This window comes from Sander vitreus, chromosome 1 (assembly GCF_031162955.1).
Source record: "Sander vitreus isolate 19-12246 chromosome 1, sanVit1, whole genome shotgun sequence".
NCBI lineage: Eukaryota > Metazoa > Chordata > Actinopteri > Perciformes > Percidae > Sander > Sander vitreus.
In genome coordinates this window covers 13,557,926-13,578,483 of record NC_135855.1, presented here as the reverse complement: position 1 = coordinate 13,578,483, position 20,558 = coordinate 13,557,926, and the positions used below count along the sequence as shown (strand labels likewise).

General features: G+C 39.3%; 1 protein-coding gene across 1 annotated transcript in view; it reads left to right on the top strand.

Annotated features, from left to right (window-relative positions):
• Positions 1-980: 980 nt before the first annotated feature.
• Positions 981-20,558, top strand: part of trip4 (thyroid hormone receptor interactor 4) — an 85,555-nt gene continuing 65,977 nt past the window's right edge. Inside the window, exons 1-11 of the mRNA XM_078271891.1 lie at positions 981-1,208; positions 3,029-3,210; positions 4,497-4,627; positions 4,766-4,984; positions 5,070-5,148; positions 5,252-5,357; positions 5,485-5,700; positions 5,802-5,928; positions 8,011-8,204; positions 8,390-8,514; positions 8,684-8,775. Of these exons, the coding sequence (XP_078128017.1) occupies positions 1,129-1,208; positions 3,029-3,210; positions 4,497-4,627; positions 4,766-4,984; positions 5,070-5,148; positions 5,252-5,357; positions 5,485-5,700; positions 5,802-5,928; positions 8,011-8,204; positions 8,390-8,514; positions 8,684-8,775 (1,551 nt within the window). The 5' untranslated portion in view covers positions 981-1,128. The remainder of the gene's footprint in view (positions 1,209-3,028; positions 3,211-4,496; positions 4,628-4,765; positions 4,985-5,069; positions 5,149-5,251; positions 5,358-5,484; positions 5,701-5,801; positions 5,929-8,010; positions 8,205-8,389; positions 8,515-8,683; positions 8,776-20,558) is intronic.

The following is a 20,558-nucleotide window of genomic DNA, read 5'->3' as shown; positions in this document are numbered from 1 at the left end:
ATTTAATTAGACAATATGTAAAGCACATTGTCATTTCATTGTATGAAATGTGCTATATAAATAAAGTCTTGACAATAAAAGCAGACTGATTAAAAACTACTCTGGGTAAATAAAACACAAAAATGCTGCAGTACAGCTCCTGTATATTTGTGTGATGAGTCATCAGAATGCCTACATCTAATTTTGTAAAAATTGCACTGAAAAAGGAAATTGTTCCAACCAGTTACAGAAAATATAGCCTCGAGACAAGAAATCAATATTTAAGCAATTACAGCGCACATCACTTGACCCATTCCACAAATGTCAAAAGCAAATTCCAGATATTATTTAAACAAATAGGACTGTACAACTACAGTATGTATGTTATTGTAAAAAGAAAAATTCTACCAGAAAGAGGTGCACCTGTACAATGTACATGTTGAAATGAAGATGTAGCACATTGTTTCCCCTTAATGTAAATAAAAGAATTAAAAAAAGTCAATCAGTTCTTGCTGTTGCATTTGTAATCGATGCTACTATATTTAGCCTATGCATTTTATTTTAGGCTGGACTTTAAAATGGGCAAATGCTAACTAGCATTATCCATTTCGACGTCCACCTTATTATGTAAGAAGTACTTTGGTACTTAATTGAACATTATTGTAAAGTACTAGCTGAAGGCGACTGTATTTCACTGCGTTACAAAACTGCCACCTAGTGACGGAAATTAACAGTTACACCCAATTACGCACCTACACTGATCAAAATGGTTTATAGTTTCATGAACAGTTGAGACTAACTGGATATAGACATTTATAATGTATCTTCGATCCCTGACAACATAACGGCTCGCTTCTGTTTGAAGTCGTACTAACCTATTTGGCAGGAACCCTACTCCACAGCACTGGTTGTTTCCGGATGGGATTCTCCGATGCCACGCAGTTGTTAGTTTTCTACCACGTAACTATGCGCATGCGCAGAACGGATTTTACAGGCGGTACGGATCGGGTACTTGTGTGTGTGTGTGTGTGTGTGTGCCTGTGTTATGTCGCCGACTGGAAACGCATTCATGATTCAGGTTTGGTTTGACACGCCACAACCGATACCTTTGGTTTGAGCTTTGAGTGTAAAGTATATTTAGTTGGTAAAATGTCAGAGGATTTGTTGAAGTGGTGTGTGGACCAGCTACACCACAAGTTTGGGTTGGAGGCATGTGAAGACATCGTTCAGTAAGTACTTTTAACGCTAGTTAGCATAAATCTGACAGTTTTAGTGCTGACCATACTGTCTGCCAACAAGCTAACATCTGATAGCTTGGTTGTGCTGTGCTGTGATGTAACGTCAACCAGTTTTCCAGTGTGATTAAATTGTGTGTGTGTGTGTGTGTGTGTGTGTGTGTGTGTGTGTGTGTGTGTGTGTGTGTGTGTGTGTGTGTGTGTGTGTGTGTGTGTCCTTAACATATTACAGTAGCAGGTAACGTTAGACCGTTTGATAGGTGTCTTATATGCTAGCTATGTATTAACGTTAGCTCACGGATAATCATTGTTTTCATTCCCTAACTGATTCCCTAATCGCATTTTTCGAGGTGACACATCCTGGGTGATGTAACTTTGTATCCATTTTTTAATTATTATTATTATTATTATTATTATTTAAAACAAAAAAAATGTTTTTATATATATTAAATATACAAAAATAAAAATAAACGTAGCCATTAATGTATTGATAAAATGTGACATAAATTAATATTTGTTTTTATTTGCTTGTTTTCTCCTTTGTATTTAATCCCTTATTTATTTACTTTCCTATTTACTTTCCTATTTCATTTTCAGTTATTTATCAATTTTTGCTTTTATTTTTTTCAAATCTATTTTAATTTTATATTCATTAATTTGTTTATGTATAATTTTTATTCATGTGAATGATCAGATTAAGTTTTGTAAGTGACTTTTGTAATGATTTAAAAGGCTAGGAAACATTATTCAAAATGTTGAATAAAGGAAAACATTTTAAATAAATGGCCTGGTTCAAACGTCATGTCATTTCTCAGAGGCACAACAACACCTTGTGTTATTTGCAGGTGCTGGTTAGTTATTATAGGTTATAAATATAAAGACAACAAAATATAGCGCCACACACACACTGCTGGTTTGTTCCGGGTTCTTTATTTTTATTTTTTCTATGTAGACATTATTGACATTGTTTAAACCAGATGTTTTTCAAGTAAAGGTGAAAGTGTGAGCAAACCTGTATAGATGTAGAGCTGGGCAATATATCAATATTATATCGATATCGTGATATGAGACTAGATATCGTCTTAGATTTTGGATATCGTAATATCCTAATAATGCTAATAATAATAATATGTTTTGTCTTTTACTGGTTTTAAAGGCTGCATTACAGTAAAGTGATGTCATTTTCTGAACTTACCAGACTGTGGTAACTGTTCTATTATTTGCCTTTACTCACTTGGTCATTATATCACCATTACTGATGATTATTTATCAAAAGTCTCATTGTGTTAATATTTTGTGAAAGCACCGACAGTCAACGCTACAATATCGTTGCGGTATCGATATTGAGTTATTTGGTCAAAAATATTGTGATATTTGATTTTCTCCATATCGCCCAGCCCTAATGGTTTGTGATGAGAAGACATATATTTATTTCCTAATTAGATAAGTAAAATTATGGGCAATATATTCATAAATGGTGTTCTTTTGTACAAATGTCTACACATTTAAAGCAAACATGCAAAAACTCTTAAGGAACTTCTTTATCAAAAAGAAAGAGAGAGAAAAAGTACAGTTCATATCAGGCCTTGAAGTACCCTAAATTGTCAAAAAATCATAAACGGTAAAGTACGCTTAGCAAAACCAATTCTTGAATATTAATGAAGTAATGAACTAGCTGAACGCTACACAGTGCTGGAGGCCACACATGTACATAAAGAAGCAGTGTGTAGGTATTTCTTCTTTTGGTCTTTAATGTTTAACATGACAATAAATGTTATTAAATGAAATGGTAATTGTGTCAACCTGCTGTCTAGATACATTCTATCCATCGGAAATGCTGACGAGATTGAGGAGTATGTGGGAGACCTCCTACAGGGCACAGATGGGAGAAAAGGACAGTTTATAAATGAGTTCCTCAGCAGATGGAAGAAGACTCAAAGACAGGCCACAGATACCTCAAGTCTTATCCTTCACAAGGAATCCTTTTCTTCACCAGGTAGGCCAATACATGTCTGATGGCTGCCCATTGAATGTATTTTGATTTAGATTGGACATACAATTCCTCCCAGCCAACTTGATATAAAGCTACAGTGCAAGGCATGTGGGCATGACTAAACATTGAAAAATGGTTGGGGATAAGCACTTTTTATTTTACTATATCTCTTTACATAAATATTTTTTTCTTATTTTATTCTACTACTATAGGCTAACAGTTAACATAGAAACGATCAGACATACATTTAAACAACTTGACCTACTTTCACTTAACTACGGTGCAGTAAAGTCAATCACACACAGTACAGTGGGACGTTTTCCTTCAACGGAGCGACAGTAATAACCTAATATACCATCATTACTGAGATTAAACTACATTCTCGGTTATGTTTGCACTGAATAACGCACGGAAACATAACTCTCGCAGCGCACATGAACAGATGCGCAATATTAGCTCACACATAAAATAGCACCCTCGTGAATTAGCCTGCTGTTGCTAATGCACATTCATAAATCCTGCATAACATCTTCCCGTACCTACAGGACATCAGACTTACTTATTGATGCACGCACACAGTAGTGTCGACAAACTTAGTCCAGTGAGGGGAGAAAGGAGAGTGTGATAGCGTTCCACGGTAACACGTTTTTCTCTCTCGCTCGAGACCGCTTTGTCCAACGTTACTAGCAGGTAGAGCGAGCTACAACTGACAGGGAGAGAGAGAGAGAATGTATCACTGCAGCCAATCCAGTCTGCTCAAAGCCATGGTCTTTTTCACAAATAGGTTGCACGTAAGGGGGGGGGGATGAGTAGCTTCCACTTATGGGGCCCTATCTTGCACCCTGCGCAGCACAGCGCAAAGCCCGACGCAAGTGGCTTTGCTAGTTTAAGACCGACGCACTTGTCAATTTCCCGTCCCGCGACTAGGATTAGCGTGTGTCTGACAGGGTGGGGGGCGTGACATCACAATGGTGGCTCTCCATCGTGATGTCGGCCAGCCGTCACGATGGACGATGATTTCGTCCATCGGCACAACCCTAGTTTATGACATAACGCTTCTTTTTAGTAAGTGTCATTCGGTTTTTGTCATGACAAGTTAGGGTTAGGGTTAGAGTTAGGGTTCATGTGTTCATGACTGTGTCATGTGTTCATGACAGTGTCATGTCACTCTTATGTAGATACCTTCAAGTAAAGTGTTACCAAATTTTTTATATATATGAAATATCAAAGTTTCTCTCAAATGCGCTATCCACATTCTCTCTTGAAGGTAATTTGCTCTACTTGTCTAGATTCACAAGACATGTCCAAAGATACCCAGAAGAAGTCTAAACGCAAGGGCCGTAACAAACAGGAGGTGATGACTGTGAGCCAAACAGAACCTGGGCCAGAGGCAGTCAAAACACCCATTGATCTGATGAGGGTGAGTACACATTGGCCCAAACATTTGTTCAGTGACATGAAGTTCATATGTAGATGGTCCATTTCATTTTTGTTGCAGTGCTAATCTGTTTCCTTCCTCCCTCGTCTTGTTTCATCTCTTCATTTCCTACTTCCTCAGGCCCACGAAAACAGTAGTACTTCTTCAACAAAGAAGAAAAGTAAGTTTGTCAGTCTCTATGCTAAAGAGGGACAAGACAAGCTGTCTATCTTACTCCCAGGGCGGCACGCCTGTGAGTGCCTTGCCCAAAAGCACAAACTTATCAACAACTGCATCAGCTGTGGTCGTATTGTGTGTGAGCAAGAGGGCTCAGGACCCTGCCTCTTCTGTGGACGTCTGGTATGTAAGAGTTTTTACTCGTGGTGCTGACAATCCTTGCTCTCTATTTTAGAATTCTTTACTCACATGTTTTCATCTGATTCAGGTCTGCACAAGAGAGGAGCAGGAGATCCTGCAACGAGACTCCAACAAAAGCCAGAAACTAAGAAAGAAGCTTATGGGAGGTGCGAGTCAAAACTAGTCCGAATTTTGAAATACTAAAATCTATGAAATAATGACGTGGATCAATGCTATGAATATGTTTTTATTTTTTTATTTTGGTGACAGACGGTGGAGAAAGAGATTATCTCCCACACCAAGAGGCACAGATGAAGGCTGGCTTGGAGAAGGCTGTCCAGCACAAAGACAAACTGCTGGAATATGACAAGAATAGGTATCATAAAACACGCTTGGTGTGCAGTGTCAACACTTTAACCGGACATTTTTGACTACTGCAGAAGATAATCCTGAAACTTATTGACAACGCTACCTTTTTTATATGCTGTCCCCTTAAACTCCAGTGTCAGGAGAACGCAGGTTCTGGATGATGAGTCGGATTACTTTGCCACTGAATCCAATCAGTGGTTGTCACCCAATGAGCGAGAGAAGCTGAGGAAAAAGGAAGAGGAGCTGAGAGAACTTCGCCATGCCTCTCGCAAGGACCGAAAGATCACGTTGGACTTTGCTGGCAGACAAGTGGTTGATGAGGGAAACAACCTTAATGAGTACTACAACAAGTAAGACCTTCTGACAACACTTGAAACCAGGCTGCAAGGGCAGATTTGTGTTGTGTAGTCATGCTAAACCCCTTCTCTTTTTTGAAATGTTTGCAAATTAGGTTGGATGAGACCCTCATGGCTATGAACAACTCTACGTCAAAATCGCCAGTGTACTCTGAAAGACAAGGTGGAAGGCAGACCCTCGGAGAGCTGGTCAACCCCAACATAATGCAGTCTGCACCAGAAGTAGGTCATTTCTTTATACTGGGAGGAACAATGGTGTCACCCTCTGGTACATTTTCAAAACTGCATATACTTCTTCTTTAGACTACTCCTTTGTATCTAGGGCTGAAACGATTCCTCGAGTAACTCGAATAATTCGATTACTAAAAAACCTCGATGCAAAATGATTTGCCTCGAAGCTTCGTTTAATCGATGTTACCAACGTTGTATCGCTCACGGTGTTTCCGCACGGACGATTATTACTGTCGCACACCGGGCTGACGCTGCTGGGGACACATGCCATGAAGACTGACGGCGCAGATTACAAAATGAAGAAAGAGAGCGTAAATAGTGAGGGGCTAAGAGAAGAGACAGGCTGGAGAAAACCACAGAAAGTGTCCAAAGTTTGGAATCAGTTCAAACGTAGTTAAAACGAAAACTCTGTGCAGTGTGTCTACTGCAAAATCGTAACTAGCTTATCACAATAATAGCACGACGTCAGTGCTTCAACATCTCAACAGCAAACATTGAGTCTAACTTAATCATCCATTCCACGAAGCGCACCCGACAAAAGTAAATCGCCGAGTCGTATGGACGAAGAAACTACCCCAAACACAACAACTAGCAAAAACAAAGGCAAGAAAATACGTAGAGGTGACCACAATTTGATCTAAAGAGCCGACTTGTTGACTATCCCTTCGGAAAAACAGCAGACTGTTGCGCACCATTTTCTCTCCCTCTCTCTCTTCACGGAGAAACAGCTGATCAGCGATCTACTAGCATAAGCGTGACAGAGCTGTGTGACGTTGTAATCAAATATATAAATGAAAATAGGGTGAGTATAACTAATATTTACATATAGGCCTATATACAGATCAGTCTCAGGTTGAAACTTGTAGTTCTGAAAGTTAAGTTGCACAACTTAAGGTCATGTTTATGTATGTTTAATGTATGCCTTAGTTTGAGGTGGGGCTTTGACTTTTGCCCCAAAATCATATTCGAAGTTCGTTTGTTTATTAATATTAATATTCAAATATATTTGAATATTTATTAATAATATTTTGACCGTTAAATGCCTTCAGTAAGACCTATATTGGTATAAGTTGTATATGTTCTGTCCACCAGAGGGCAGTGTATCAGTCAATGTCAATAGGCAGGCAATTATGTTTTCAGAAGAAAAACACATTGCCGCAACTGTTTTTTTTTTTTTTTATGAAAAGTCAGACCCTGGATTAAACACAAACCGTGTGTGGGGAGTGTGTGTTGTGAGAGTGACGGTGATTACCGGTAGCTTCAGAGCGAGTAGCGACTCTAGAGACATAGTGAGAGAAACAAATCGTCTCCCCTGTGTTTTCTGACCACGGTGGGAAATCTGGAGCGGGAAAAGTTAACCCTCTCCTTGATTTTACGTTGTTTATGGAGAAAGAGAACCAGGAAATGAGTCGGGGGAAATGCGCTACCAAGCCGCGGCCGAGCGACGTGCGTCGCCGCGACGTGTAGTTACATTTTGAAATGCGTGAAAAAGCCTCGGAATCTGAATTGAAAACAAGGTTTACAAGCAAACACATTTACGAAAAATAATGCCCATAACAGGTTCGAAATTCGAATATTAAGGGCTGCCTAATATTCATTCAAATATCATTCTTTTTTTTTAAATATTCAAATTATATTTGAATAACGAAGTTCGGAGTTAAAGCCCTAGTTTGAGGTTGTTACTGCATTTCAGAAAATGCACTTAATATGTTTAGTTTTTTGAGAGATGATATTGTAAGCAATGTAGGCAATAAAAATTTATCTTTTTCCAAAAATTAAACCAAACTATTGTATAGTATTGCTCTTCAAATAACAAAAGTATTTCTTATCCGATTAATCGATGGAATAATCGGTAGAACACTCGATTTCTAAAATAATCGATAGCTGCAGCCCTATTTGTATCATTATTACATTTAATTGGAACATCAGTAAAAGGGCTTGAAATTGACAGCTGTTTCCCCTACATGTATCCTGAGTTTGCATTGTACTTTGATTCCATCATGAAAGCTGTGCACATAGTATTCACACTGAATCTGCTAATGAAACTGATATGACAATGAATGCACTTTCCAGTGGGTGGATGTTGGAGGCAGTGGAAGCCACAAGAGAAATCTAAAGCAGGGAAAGAGCTCTGCAGAGGACAAGGGAGGAGAAGAACGTTGCAAGTTGCGGCTCCAAGACAAAGACCTTCAGGAGATGTCTGACGGGGGCTGGTGCCTTAGCATGCACCAACCGTGGGCCACGCTGCTGGTCAAAGGCATCAAGAGGTAAGGGGCAAACAAAAATTAGCTTTGAACCAATTGCAGTACTAACCTAAAAATCCACAGTTTATAACTTATATGACAACTTGTTTTCCATCAGGCCAATGAAAGCAGAGATAACATTGGTGTGTGTGTGTGTGTGTGTGTGTGTGTGTGTGTGTTTGTGTGTGTGTGTGTGTGTGTGTGTGTAGAGTTGAGGGGCGAACTTGGTACACATCCCATCGGGGTCGTCTTTGGATTGCTGCTGCAGCCAAGCAGCCGACTCCTCAGGAGATTGCTGAGGTTGAAGCCATCTACCGCCATGTCTACAAGAAAGGTACACACACTGTACACAGCAAATCAGGATATATACAGTAAGAATATGAATACTGGAAGTGATGAGCTTCTAGATGTCTTGCATACAGCACTTCATTTGAAGTGCACACATCTTGCCACAAAGGTTGAGCATGTTAATGGATCTTTGATTCCCCTTATTTTCTGTGCAGAGCCCAGGTTCCCCAAAGACTACCCCACTGGCTGTCTGTTGGGCTGCGTCAACGTGATCGACTGCCTGTCTCAGGAGCAGTTCAGAGAACAGGTCAGTGAAACATTTCACCATACCAGAATTAAGAGTATAATACCAAAACTAAATTTATTTTAAAACTTCATACTTAATATAACTTAAAGGTCCCATGGCATGAAAATTTCACTTTCTGAGGTTTTTTAACATTAATATGAGTTCCCCCAGCCTGCCTATGGTCCCCCGGTGGCTAGAAATGGTGATGGATGTAAACCGAGCCCTGGGTATCCTGCTCTGCCTTTGAGAAAATGAAAGCTCAGATGGGCCGATCTGGAATCTTCCCTTTATGATGTCATAAGGAGGAAGGTTACCTCCCCTTTCTCTGCTTTGCCCGCCCAGAGAATTTGGCCCACCCATGAGAGAGAGAGAGACATCATGGCTTTCAAACGTGCAAAGTGGCAGGTGGTCAAGGCCACACACCCCCCCCCTCCCCTCCTCCTCCTCAATAGCTACAGACCCAGAAATGGCACATACTAATGAAATCTCATTGTGGGACTGGCTCTAGTGGCTGTAATTTTGCACCAAGGCTGAATTTCGGGAAAGAGACTTCAGATAGAGTATTAGGGGACCACTAAGGCCTATAGAAAAGCATCCAAAGAGCACCATGTCATGGGACCTTTAATTTGAATTGCCGAAGAAATCTGAGATCTGGGTGGTAGTTCAGTTCCGAAACCAGGCTATCTCTCATATAATCCTAAGTAGGCATAAGGGGAAGTGATGGACAGAAAGATAAGTGTGAAATGATGCCACACAAACCGCTGTGACGCTTTGCGAAGTTATTTTTGTTACATGTGACGTGGAGGATTTTATTTTCCTCAAGTTGAGTGTCAGTGTTGGTTGATTCGCGATCCAAGTACAGGTAGTTGCAAAAACACAGGCAAAAATGTGTGATTCGCGTTTGGCTGGCTTGGAGGACAGTTTGACACTGTTTTTGTTGTTATTATGTGTTGACTGCTAGAACTCTTAGAATTCCCATTGTCCTCCTCCTCTTGGCTTTTCCACTCCCTATGCCCTTGGAGGCTATGCTAAATACCAAATTCTGTCTCATCATGTAATAGTATTGGCATAGTGCATTGTGATTTTATAGACATCCAGAAGCTTATCTTATCCAAGACCACACAGTATGGGACAAAAACACACAGTCAAACAATGATTTTAACAACTTAATTGTCCTCCAGAAAGGAACACACTTGTGAGTTTAAATCATTGTGAATTACTAATTTATGGTTGCATAGAGACAATCTGGGCAGTTTTATGTGTTAGAAGGATGGCCATAATTCCCTTCCTGAGATATTGTATTTGACTGAGTTGACCATGCGTTTTGTGCCTTGTGTGTAAAGATTGCTGCAATATCCCCTCTTACCAGCAGAGGTCAGACTGCACCTTTTTACCAGAATCTCTCTGCCAGTTTACAGTATTTCTCACTAGAGGTAGTATACACCACAGGAAAAACCACTGAAACACAAATACAAGCCCTCATACTACCTCCCACAAAAATGGTATATATATATATATATATATATATATATATATATATACACACACATTGGCATTAGTCTATTGTGTTTATGCAGCATACATTTATAGCCAAAAAGGGGTATTTTGTCTTACATCTACAGAAGACATGATGAGCAAACGGCACCCTCTCATTACTAATAAAACAATGGGGCGTACTGGAATCAATGTCAATGGAACACATTTAAACTTAATTACATTGCCGTCCTCGCCTTGCCTGTTTTGCCTTTGGCTTCGGGAGAGACTTCTCCGTTTGAGGTCCACAGGTCTCATCCTTTTACAGTATAGTACAATACATTATATGTTTGTCATAATAGCACCAATTCATTAAGTGATTATTCATTTAGTCGATCGCCAGAAAATTAATTTCCAACTATTAATGATGATCAATTAATGGTTTAAATAATTTAAGCAAAAGTGAATAAAATCTCTAAACAAATACACACCCTCATTTGATAAGACTACTTCTCTTTTTTTATGTTGGGTATAAACATCTACATGCCTTATTCTCTATGCTATAGTTGTCCTATCACACAAAACACACACACACACACACATACACACAAACCTTTAATTGATACACAGACAATACATTTCATTTAACCATCATGTTTTGAAATTGCACATCTTCTGTTAAAAAAAAAAAGCATCTCTGCACTCATTTTATATGTGTTCTTCCGGCATAAAGACAGTTGTCTTATTTGTCTGTGTTTGGGTAAAAGGAAAAAGCTTTAAAATGTGTGCTGCTACATGGTTTGCATTCTGACTGCTGGGACCTGTAAATCTAAGGGCTTACCCCTTTTGTACTCTGTCCTTATTCTCTCTCCCACCACTCATTCCACCCAGGGCTGTAAAATCATGTTTGCAGGCAGTGTGACTGCCCTTTCATCCTGTGAAAGGGTGTGTGTGTGTGTGTGTGTGTGTGTGTGTGTCCACTTGCACAGAGCAGCCATAAATAACACCCCCACCCAACACAAGGCCCCTCAGAAGCAACCGGAGAAGAACAACAGTACCAAAGGCTTAATGATGGTGCTGAACAGTTGGTTAGTGTTATTCTAGTCACCATTTTGGAGAGAAAAAAAAAAAAAAGCAGAGACTATTAGCTGTTTAGCATTTTAAGCTTGCTTCATTTAATGTAAGCAGAAGAGTGCATGTTGTGTGAGTGCATAGTAGCACACAGCTGAGCTTCTGGGCAGGGTGAGGTGTAGGATTTACTGTCCTGGTCTGGCTGGTTGTGGGTGGTTAAAAGGGGGTTGGTGAAGGACAGACAGCCATTATTCTTCAGGCCCTTCTAAATCTGCCCCTAGTGATGTATGAAATATTTAGAGAAAGTGGAATGTGGATGGATCAGCAGAGCATGAGAGAAACACTTTTAACGCAATAAATGCAGCAAATGTTGTAAATATCTGAATATCACTGATCCAGTGCGATAGCAGTCATTCCCCTGTTGGGGTGCTGTTGTACAAAGCAGCACCAAAAAGCTGATACCCTGCTGAAAGACCACCCCCCAGGCTGAGCAGGATTTCCATCTGCTTGACTTGGACCAATTCTGTCCCTCATTAGAAACGGACTGGTGTATTGATCCATTCTTCCCATAATCTCTCACTCCTCCCAACTCCCCAACCCCCTGTACTGCTGATAATTGGCCTGCCATTATGATCCGTGCTCTGTCTCTCCAACCCTCGACCCCCCCCATTGCTCACTCAGCAATGAGCGGAGATGTATGCCTGACCTGCCGACTGCAGAAGGCAAAGGGGGTGGAGAAAAGATAGGTATGTTAAAGATTGAAAATTGGAATGTGTTTGCTGGAAGAGGCAGAGTGAGATAATTAAAAAGGGTGAGCAGAGAGCTCCATCCAAGCTAAGCAGATTTATGGGTGGTGGATATGCTGCAGATGGTTTACTTCACACATACAAATGACACTCTACTGCCCAATATTTCAAAATTGTGCATAAAATGGAGCAAAACAACACTTACCTAGACATGCACAGAATTATTATTAGTTATCCAAATGGTTCACAGCCCAGGCAAAGGCACATCACACCCCATACAGAGCTCAAATCATCTTACTCCTCCTGTGGTGAAAAGATTGATTGGATCAATCCACACCCTTAATAAGGGTCTGATTTATTTCTCTGTTGCAAAGACCATATCACCAGCTGAGGAGCTACCTGTCTTTGTGAATACAAGCCAGAGAGGTCTAGTGTTTTGGACAAGCAGAGAAAAACCACTGACTGTTCAGTGCTTTATTGATTCATTCACCATGAGGGCAAGAAAACCAAGGCTTTGTGTGTGTAAGTGTGTGTATTTGATCTGTACATACGTTATCTAATCAAATGACCCTATGAGTTTCCTCTGGAAGTTTCAATATTCATAGTTTTTTTTAAAAAGTAATGCATCCTAATTTTTCACAGATAAGCATGTGTTCAGGAGTCTCATTTATAAACGTGGCGTACGCACAAAACAGGGCTGAAAATGTGCGTACGCTACTTCCCACGCAAAGGTTGTGATTTATAAAAAAAACAAACTTGTCGGCAGAATGTGCGGTCCTCCACGTAAGCTCTGACCCATGCGTACGCACATTTTGGAGACAATGGGATTTGGCGACGCAGATGGTGAGGTGGTGAACTGATGTCAGACTGCAGAAAGTATATGTGGGAATAACGATTACTCGTAATATGTTCAAGTATTGATATGCCTCACGCACATTTTTTCACTCTATATCATCCACGTTATCATGAAGATTAAATCCAGCAGTGTTATTTGCGCTTGTACAGAGTTAGAATTGTTCCATAAACACCTTGTAAAATACAACTCAAATCTTTAATAAAAATTTGTTCTTAATGTTTAATCGGCGCTGTCTCACCGTCACATTGTCCACTACGGAGCGCAGGAGGAGGAGATGGCCCGACTCTATGGAATACAGGATAGCATCAAATACCCTAGCATTAGATAATGGCAGAACACAGTGTAAATAACTAAATATCTGTCTTTAATACTGTGCATATATCATCAAATGCCAAAGTCTGGATATACAGCCGTTAAGCTCTCGTGCAATCGTTAAACTTACAGCCCTCGTTATCGGTCCGAACTTTAATGCTGTTCGTGACAAAACCTGCATGAAGAAAAGTGTGTTTTCCTATTACACTTTCGTCTTCAAATTGTATCTCGGGGTGGGGAATACCACTAGTTGATGCTGTGATTTTGGCAAGGTGTTAACAATCACAAATTGACCCCTGTGCGTAATGCTGCATGATGGCACTGCTGGCACCGCAGGAGGACTACGCCAATGGAAGAAACAGGAGAGAAAGAGGCTTCGGGGACCATGACTGGCTAATATGCCGATTTAGATTCCCTAAAGCTGTGCTCTTGGATCTATGTACTGAATTGGGTCCAGTAGAGAGGGCAATGTGCCGGAACCGTGCCATCCTGGCCCAAATACAGGTCCTCGCCACTCTGGGGGCCACCGGCTGTTTCCAGAGGGAAATGGCAGACAGCTAAATGTTTTTTTTTTTTTTTTTATATTATATATATATAATCTTCACCTTTTACCACTAAGGCTTGTTTGGATATTATACTGTATATAGTTCTGTTAAATCTAGGTCTGGTAGATTGAAGCTGTCCCCGAGTGCTGAAATGCCTGCCGTTTTGGATAGTATTATTAATATAGGTAGTCTATAGATCAGGTTTCCCTACACTGTGTGAGAACAGGCTGAAATTATAATTTAATTTGCAGCAATTCCCGAGCGTCTGAGAAGTTTTTTTGCTTTTTCCCTGCCAGTCGTCATGACTTATGAGAACAACTGCCAGGGTCATTAACATAGTCATCAGCATTCATGAGGTGCTTTGCATTGACTATTTATGGTTAAAAATGGGTGTGTACAAGGTGAGATAAGAGGCTGATTCACGTACGCACACTTGTGGGTAATCTGTGATTTATAAAGGGAATATTGCTTACAGGTGTGCGTACGCACAGTTTTATAAATCTGAATGTTTTTTGGCGTATGCCATTTTTGGCTTTTGGGCATATGTACACTTTTAGTAAGGAGCCTACGCACAGTTTTATTAATAAGACCTCTGGGCTGTTGAAGGCTGATATAGCAGGTCTCCTGGTACTTCTGTATATCAGATAAACACATATTGACATGGCTTGTGTTATATGGTTTATAGCTGAGGTCCCCTACTGGTAGATTCAGGATTCACTTCCTCATCATTTCCTTGATCAATAACTTCCGATCCACTCATAGGCTATATTAACACCAATTCAGTTTTATTTAACAAAATGAGAAATGTGCATAAGGCCCTTTTTCACTGAAGACATTCAGAGATTTCTCAGTAGAAGTACAGGTGTAAATAATGAAATTAACAATGGCTAAATTTCATTTAGCTATATCAGTTTTAGGGTCCTGGTATTGTGCTTGCTGGTTCACTGTCACACAGTCATGGCTTACTGTGTCACTTGGGTAAAGCAGTTAATGTTTGTGTAACACCTGTGCTATTTCCTACATATATTTTGTGAGTCATTAAGGCTTAAAAAGCACTGACATTAACAGCACTGCACACTGCAATAGTGGTTAGAACTAATTCAGGCAAAACCTTTTTTTAACAACACAAGTTAATAGGACTCATAACATCAGTGCAATACTATAGTTTATTTGGTAAGAAGAAGAAAGAGAAGAAAAGATAATATTTCTCATGCAGGATGTCCCTACACTCATTTTTTAAATACTTAAGATTATTGCATGCATGGGATTCCGACACATAGAGGTCTTGTTTACAATGAAGGCCAAATACTTTTATATTTTTTCTTCCTTTAGTGTCTTCTACAAGTTTGTCTGTATATATATATATATATATATATATATATATATATATATATATATATATATATATATATATATATAAACAATATCATCTTATACAGTATATGTATATAGTAGGGCTGTCAATCGATTAAAAAATGTAATCTAATTAATTACATACTCTGTGATTAATTAATCAAAATTAATCGCATACATAATTAACAGTGCCTGAACCGATACTTTTTAAGAAAGTAAAAAAAGAAAAGAAAAAAAAAGGGTACTAAACAACAGTTGGTGACATTAAAGAACGGCTTGTTTATTGCTAAGGCCATATGGTCAAAATTAAATGTTTAATAATAATGTATTACAATTACAATAACTTATTTCACTAGTAAATTGCTGTTGAATGACAAAAACAACCACCAGATGGTAAGGGACATTTACAATAACTTCAAATGCACCACGAGGCTGTAGTTTACCAGTTTCATTGAACACACCGTCTGTGTTGTTTTTCCGACGGCAGCTACAGATTGTCGTTCCAGTTAATGATCCAGGCAGCACATTCTCGTCTCCCTCCTTCATTTTACAGTCCAATGGTGGCTAGAACAGTCCGGGTCAAACGTCAATATGGAATGGATTAATCTGCGTTATTTTTTCTCAGATTAATCGAAATTAACGCGTTATTTTGACAGCCCTAGTATATAGCATTATCATCTGCATACATAATATGTATGTAACAGTATCTGCATAAAGTATCATCTCAATACAGTATATGTATGTAGCAGTATCATCTGCATACATTTTAGTGCGTGCATTCGAATATTCAATGGTAATTAACATCACTAATAGAACAGCTGAAGATAAAATTTGGCCTTTGGAGAGTTGAGTTCATATAAATCATAAGTCAGTGTTGCTCTGAATTTGCTGTTTCTATTATCCCAGTCTCTGTGTCATTGCACCAGTGCTCATAGGCCTACATATTACTTTTTAACATCCAGTAAATAAAACCCTCCTTTATTTTGTTCTTCGTTGTAGCTTCCATCTTCTAGATGAGTTTAGATTCCCTCTGACTTCCCGCTGTAGTAGACGTTGAATTCCCCCGACACGCTGTATTAACATTTTACCGCTCAAAACCAAAATAAAAGAACGTACTAATGTTCCCTCCAAAGTTATTATAGTTTAGCATTTTTCATTAGTTTTTATTTTTATTTCGTTTTGACTTTTTGTTTTCAAATTCAGTTTAGTTTTAATTAGGGCTGTCAATCGATTAAAAAATGTTATCTATTACATACTCTGATTAATCTGTATCGCATCTAATCGCATACATAATTAACGGTGCCTGGACCGATAAGTAAAAAACAACAAGAAAGGTACTAAACAACAGTCGGCGACATTAAAGAAGACTTGTTTATTGCTAGGCCATATGGTCAAAATGAAATGATTTAATAATAATGTATAACAATAACAATAACTTATTTCACTAATAAATTGCTGTTGAACGACAAAAACAACCACCAGATGGGGAAAAGGACGTTTAACAATAACTTCGAATTCACCACGAGGCTGTAGTTTACCAGTTTCATTGAACGCACCGTCTGTGTTTTTCCGACAACGGCAGTTGCAGATTGTTACATGTGTTGGATTCCTCTACAGTAAAACACAGTCAAACTTTACACCGTTTAGCGTTAGCTGTCAGCATTTTAACCGTTTTTAATCCAGCTACTAGCTAGCGGTAGGCTAACGTTAGCTGCTGTCGAGTATAGTGTTAACTAGCATCACGTGCAGCGGTGAATGTGTTGCCTGTATTGTCTGTTTCAGAGCATCCGAGAGAAGCGCAGACATATCAGTGGCACCAGATTTCGGTAGCCAACCCTATTCAGGAAGATTTTTTACAAGTAAATGTTCCAATCAATGATCCAGGCAGCACATTCTCGTCTCCCTTCTTCATTTTACAGTGGAATGGTGGCTAGAACGGCTCCGGGTCAAACGTCAATATGGAATGGACGCGTTATTTTGACAGCCCTAGTTTTAATTAGTTTCTAGCGGGTTTGCTAGTTTAGTTTTTATTTTTTGAAAATGCTTAGTTTTAGTTTAGTTTTTATTAGTTTGTCTTTTTTGTAATATGGGTTATTTGTCGGGGGATTCAAAAAGGTCAGAAAAAGTATTGTATAATAATAACTCAACAAAAACATACAATTTTAGAAATATGTATTCACAATGTATTCAACAATAACACCAGTACAAACAATGTACATATGATGATGAGCACAGATATGTCAACAGTCTACACAAGACGCCACAGTAAGTGCAAAATGTGTAAGTGACGTGTTCCAGGAAAGAAAACCTAAATAGCCAACAGACTAAAGAAGACATGAACAGTTTTTTCTGACACAGTCATAATCAAATGGGACTCTGCCGCTTTCTTCCGACTTTCGGTACTGCCATGATGCCAGGCGAGGGGCACGGACATGTTGTGTTCAGTTTGACGTGGAATGTCGGAATTTCTGGGTTCCCAGTCGGAAACTATACATGCCTACGGGAAATGTCATGGTCGGAAAGATATAACGTTATTTGCTCTATGAAAAACATCGAAAAAGACGAAAACTAAGGACATTTGCTCAATAATTTAATTTTATTTTAGTTAGTTTTGCAAACAGACATTACAGTTTTAGTTAGTTATCGTTTTTTTGTAATGCCTCGTTTTTATTTCAGCGCTGCTGAAATTAATTTTTGTGTGGAAACACTGTATGCACACCAGCACATGTCACAACCTTAGGCGTACAGCACACCACATATCTGTTAAAAGAAGTGCTGGTTTCTATGGAATTCCATTTGTGCAAGCTCTCCCTCTGACCTCCAGAGTGGAGCTCCTGTGCTTGTTAGGCCAACTGGAAGCTCGGGCTGATGCCTGTGTTTCCTTGTGTGGTAATGTGATATTTATATGCTGAAAGCCTTCCTGCCAGCATGCCACACACACACACACACACACACACACACACACACAAGGATATATTGGATGCATTCCAAAGGACGGTAAGTCAGGCATTGCTATTTTTTCTTCCCCCTCTTTCTCTGTAACATTGCGTGAATGCAGCTGTGGCTGCTTCCCTCTCTTCCTGCTCCCCTCCCCCTCCCATCATTCCATCTTCATATTTTCCGCCACTTTCTCTCGAACAGTATGTTTTACAGGTCAGGGCTGTGAAAGGGTATGTGTTCGTGGAGAAGTCAGATTATGCTCAGTGAACAGACGTGCACACTTATATGCAACTATGCATCGTTCTCTCTTACTTTCTCTCTGCTATCTCTTTCTGCACAACCCTCAGTCACACACACCCACATTCCTCCCCTTCCTCCCTTTTCCTTGCTGGGCAGTTTGCCATGACAGAGAGGTCAGACATCATGTGATTCTGCAGTGGTGTGTAGAATGCATTCAGCCCAGAGTCCCCAGGCACTGGATGACAAGCAATCAAACCTCAGTCACAGGTTTTCAACAGCATGAAAAATACATAGAACCATCTGCCAGACTTGAAATGGCCTGCTACACTGTTTTTTTTTTACACTGAATTTCACTCCTGTCCTTAGATTACTTCATTGAATGTTATACAGTTTCTTGTGTTGGGGGAACTTTTATTAAAGCCCCCTCTATTATCTCTCCTTCATTTTGTTCTGATAATGTAACAGGACTTGTTCCTACTGCTGTATGCTGATCACAGGAACGTGGAACAAAGATAAAGGCAGCATGTGAATTTTCTTCCTTTGATGGTCTGAAAGACAGCAGTGTTGATGAAAATAAGTCAGAATCAAAGTGAGGTAACTGAATGTTGACTGTTTATTGAGTTTGATTGATAAGGCAATCTAATGTAAAAAAAGATATTCTTTTGTATTCTTACTAGGAAAACTTATGGTTTTTATTCAAGATTCAGGGTAGCAATTACCAACTATTACATGTTATTTAGCTAAAATTGCAATACAATTGTTACTGGTAATAATGTACTTTGCAATACTCGTATTAGTATTTAGATGGCTGAACTCTCTTAGCAAGCTGTATCACTTCCCTGCTAACACATTTTAAGCAATGGTGAATATAGCATATATAAAAGAAATAAAGTATACCTTCCAAATACTACTAAATATACAGAGGGAGTGTAGTAAAAAGAATGAATTAGGTCAAAGGACTATAACCAGTACAGGCCAGAGTTTAAAAGCCTGTGATTTTGTGGTTAAAGTATGTTTAGCTGTTGCTGTTTTTGAATAGGTATGTTAGCAATTCATTTATGTCCCAGCAGATGTTACTGGAACAGCCTTTTTGTCGTCTGCTTCTCAGTTTGTGCTCTCTTTGAAATAATGGCCCCGACTGTGTTAAACAATGTTTGCATAAAACAGGAAAAAACCGAGACCTCTGTAGATTTTAATGGTGTGATCTGTTTAGTGCCTTGCCACAGGCAAACTCCAACCCCCCACAATAAGCCTTAATGAAGCATAGAATCAATATGTTTGACATTTATCTCCCATCTCCACATCTGGTGTTTGTTGTTGATGCCCCAAAATGGCTCCTCGTGAGGCGTGTGTCTGTGCCAGTTTTCTGTTTTGGATTAAGGAATTGTTTGAAGGTTGTGTGGCACAGTCAGTAAGTACTTTGCGCAAAGTCAGTGGGGGACCGTGTTTCCCTGCTATGGTGTTATCGAGAATTGGAAGAGCTCTCAATTTAATCATTATTCTTTACGCCCGTTTCCATCCAAATATGAGGACAGGCATTACTTCACTTATTACGTCTAGCTGATTTTGAGTGTTCTTGTGTTCCAGCATTCCCCAGGCATGCCTAAGCAATTGCTTTATGTCACACAGGCCTGTGTGTGTTCATATAAGAAGAGATCTTTATCCAGCCAAGCCCCGACCTAGCAGCACTATAACCACAAGTATCTCTCCTAGAGAGGGAGAACCAGAGAGACAGAGAGCGAGAGACTCTGCCACTGCAGGGTCAGAGATTACAAACTCAATTGTACTCTGCTGGATGACATGTCTGCTCAGCAACTTCCTGCTAGCGACATCAGAGGGGAGGAAAGTACGGAGAAAGAGGGGGAGGCGAGAGAGACCGCCCACGCTTCCAGTGCCATTAATCTTTCTTTGTTCTGCAGCAAACTTAAAACAATTTACCTATCAAGACAGTGAGTCTGACTTATTCCCAGGATATACTCACTAAAAAATGATATACTGAAATATAAATAATATAATGTAATATAAATATACAGAAAATGAATAAAACCTGTGAATGAATTTGAGATTAGTATGTTTAATCTTTATTTCTCTTTAATCTGTACAATTTGAATGTATATTTCCATATATAATATTTTTTTGTACTCTACTTAATAGAGATGGTCTAATCATTCTTATTAGGGTCAATATTGATCATTGATATTTAATTCCATTTGTACGATCCCCTACCATTCACCATTTACCATTTGTTTCCTTGTTTGAAACACCTTT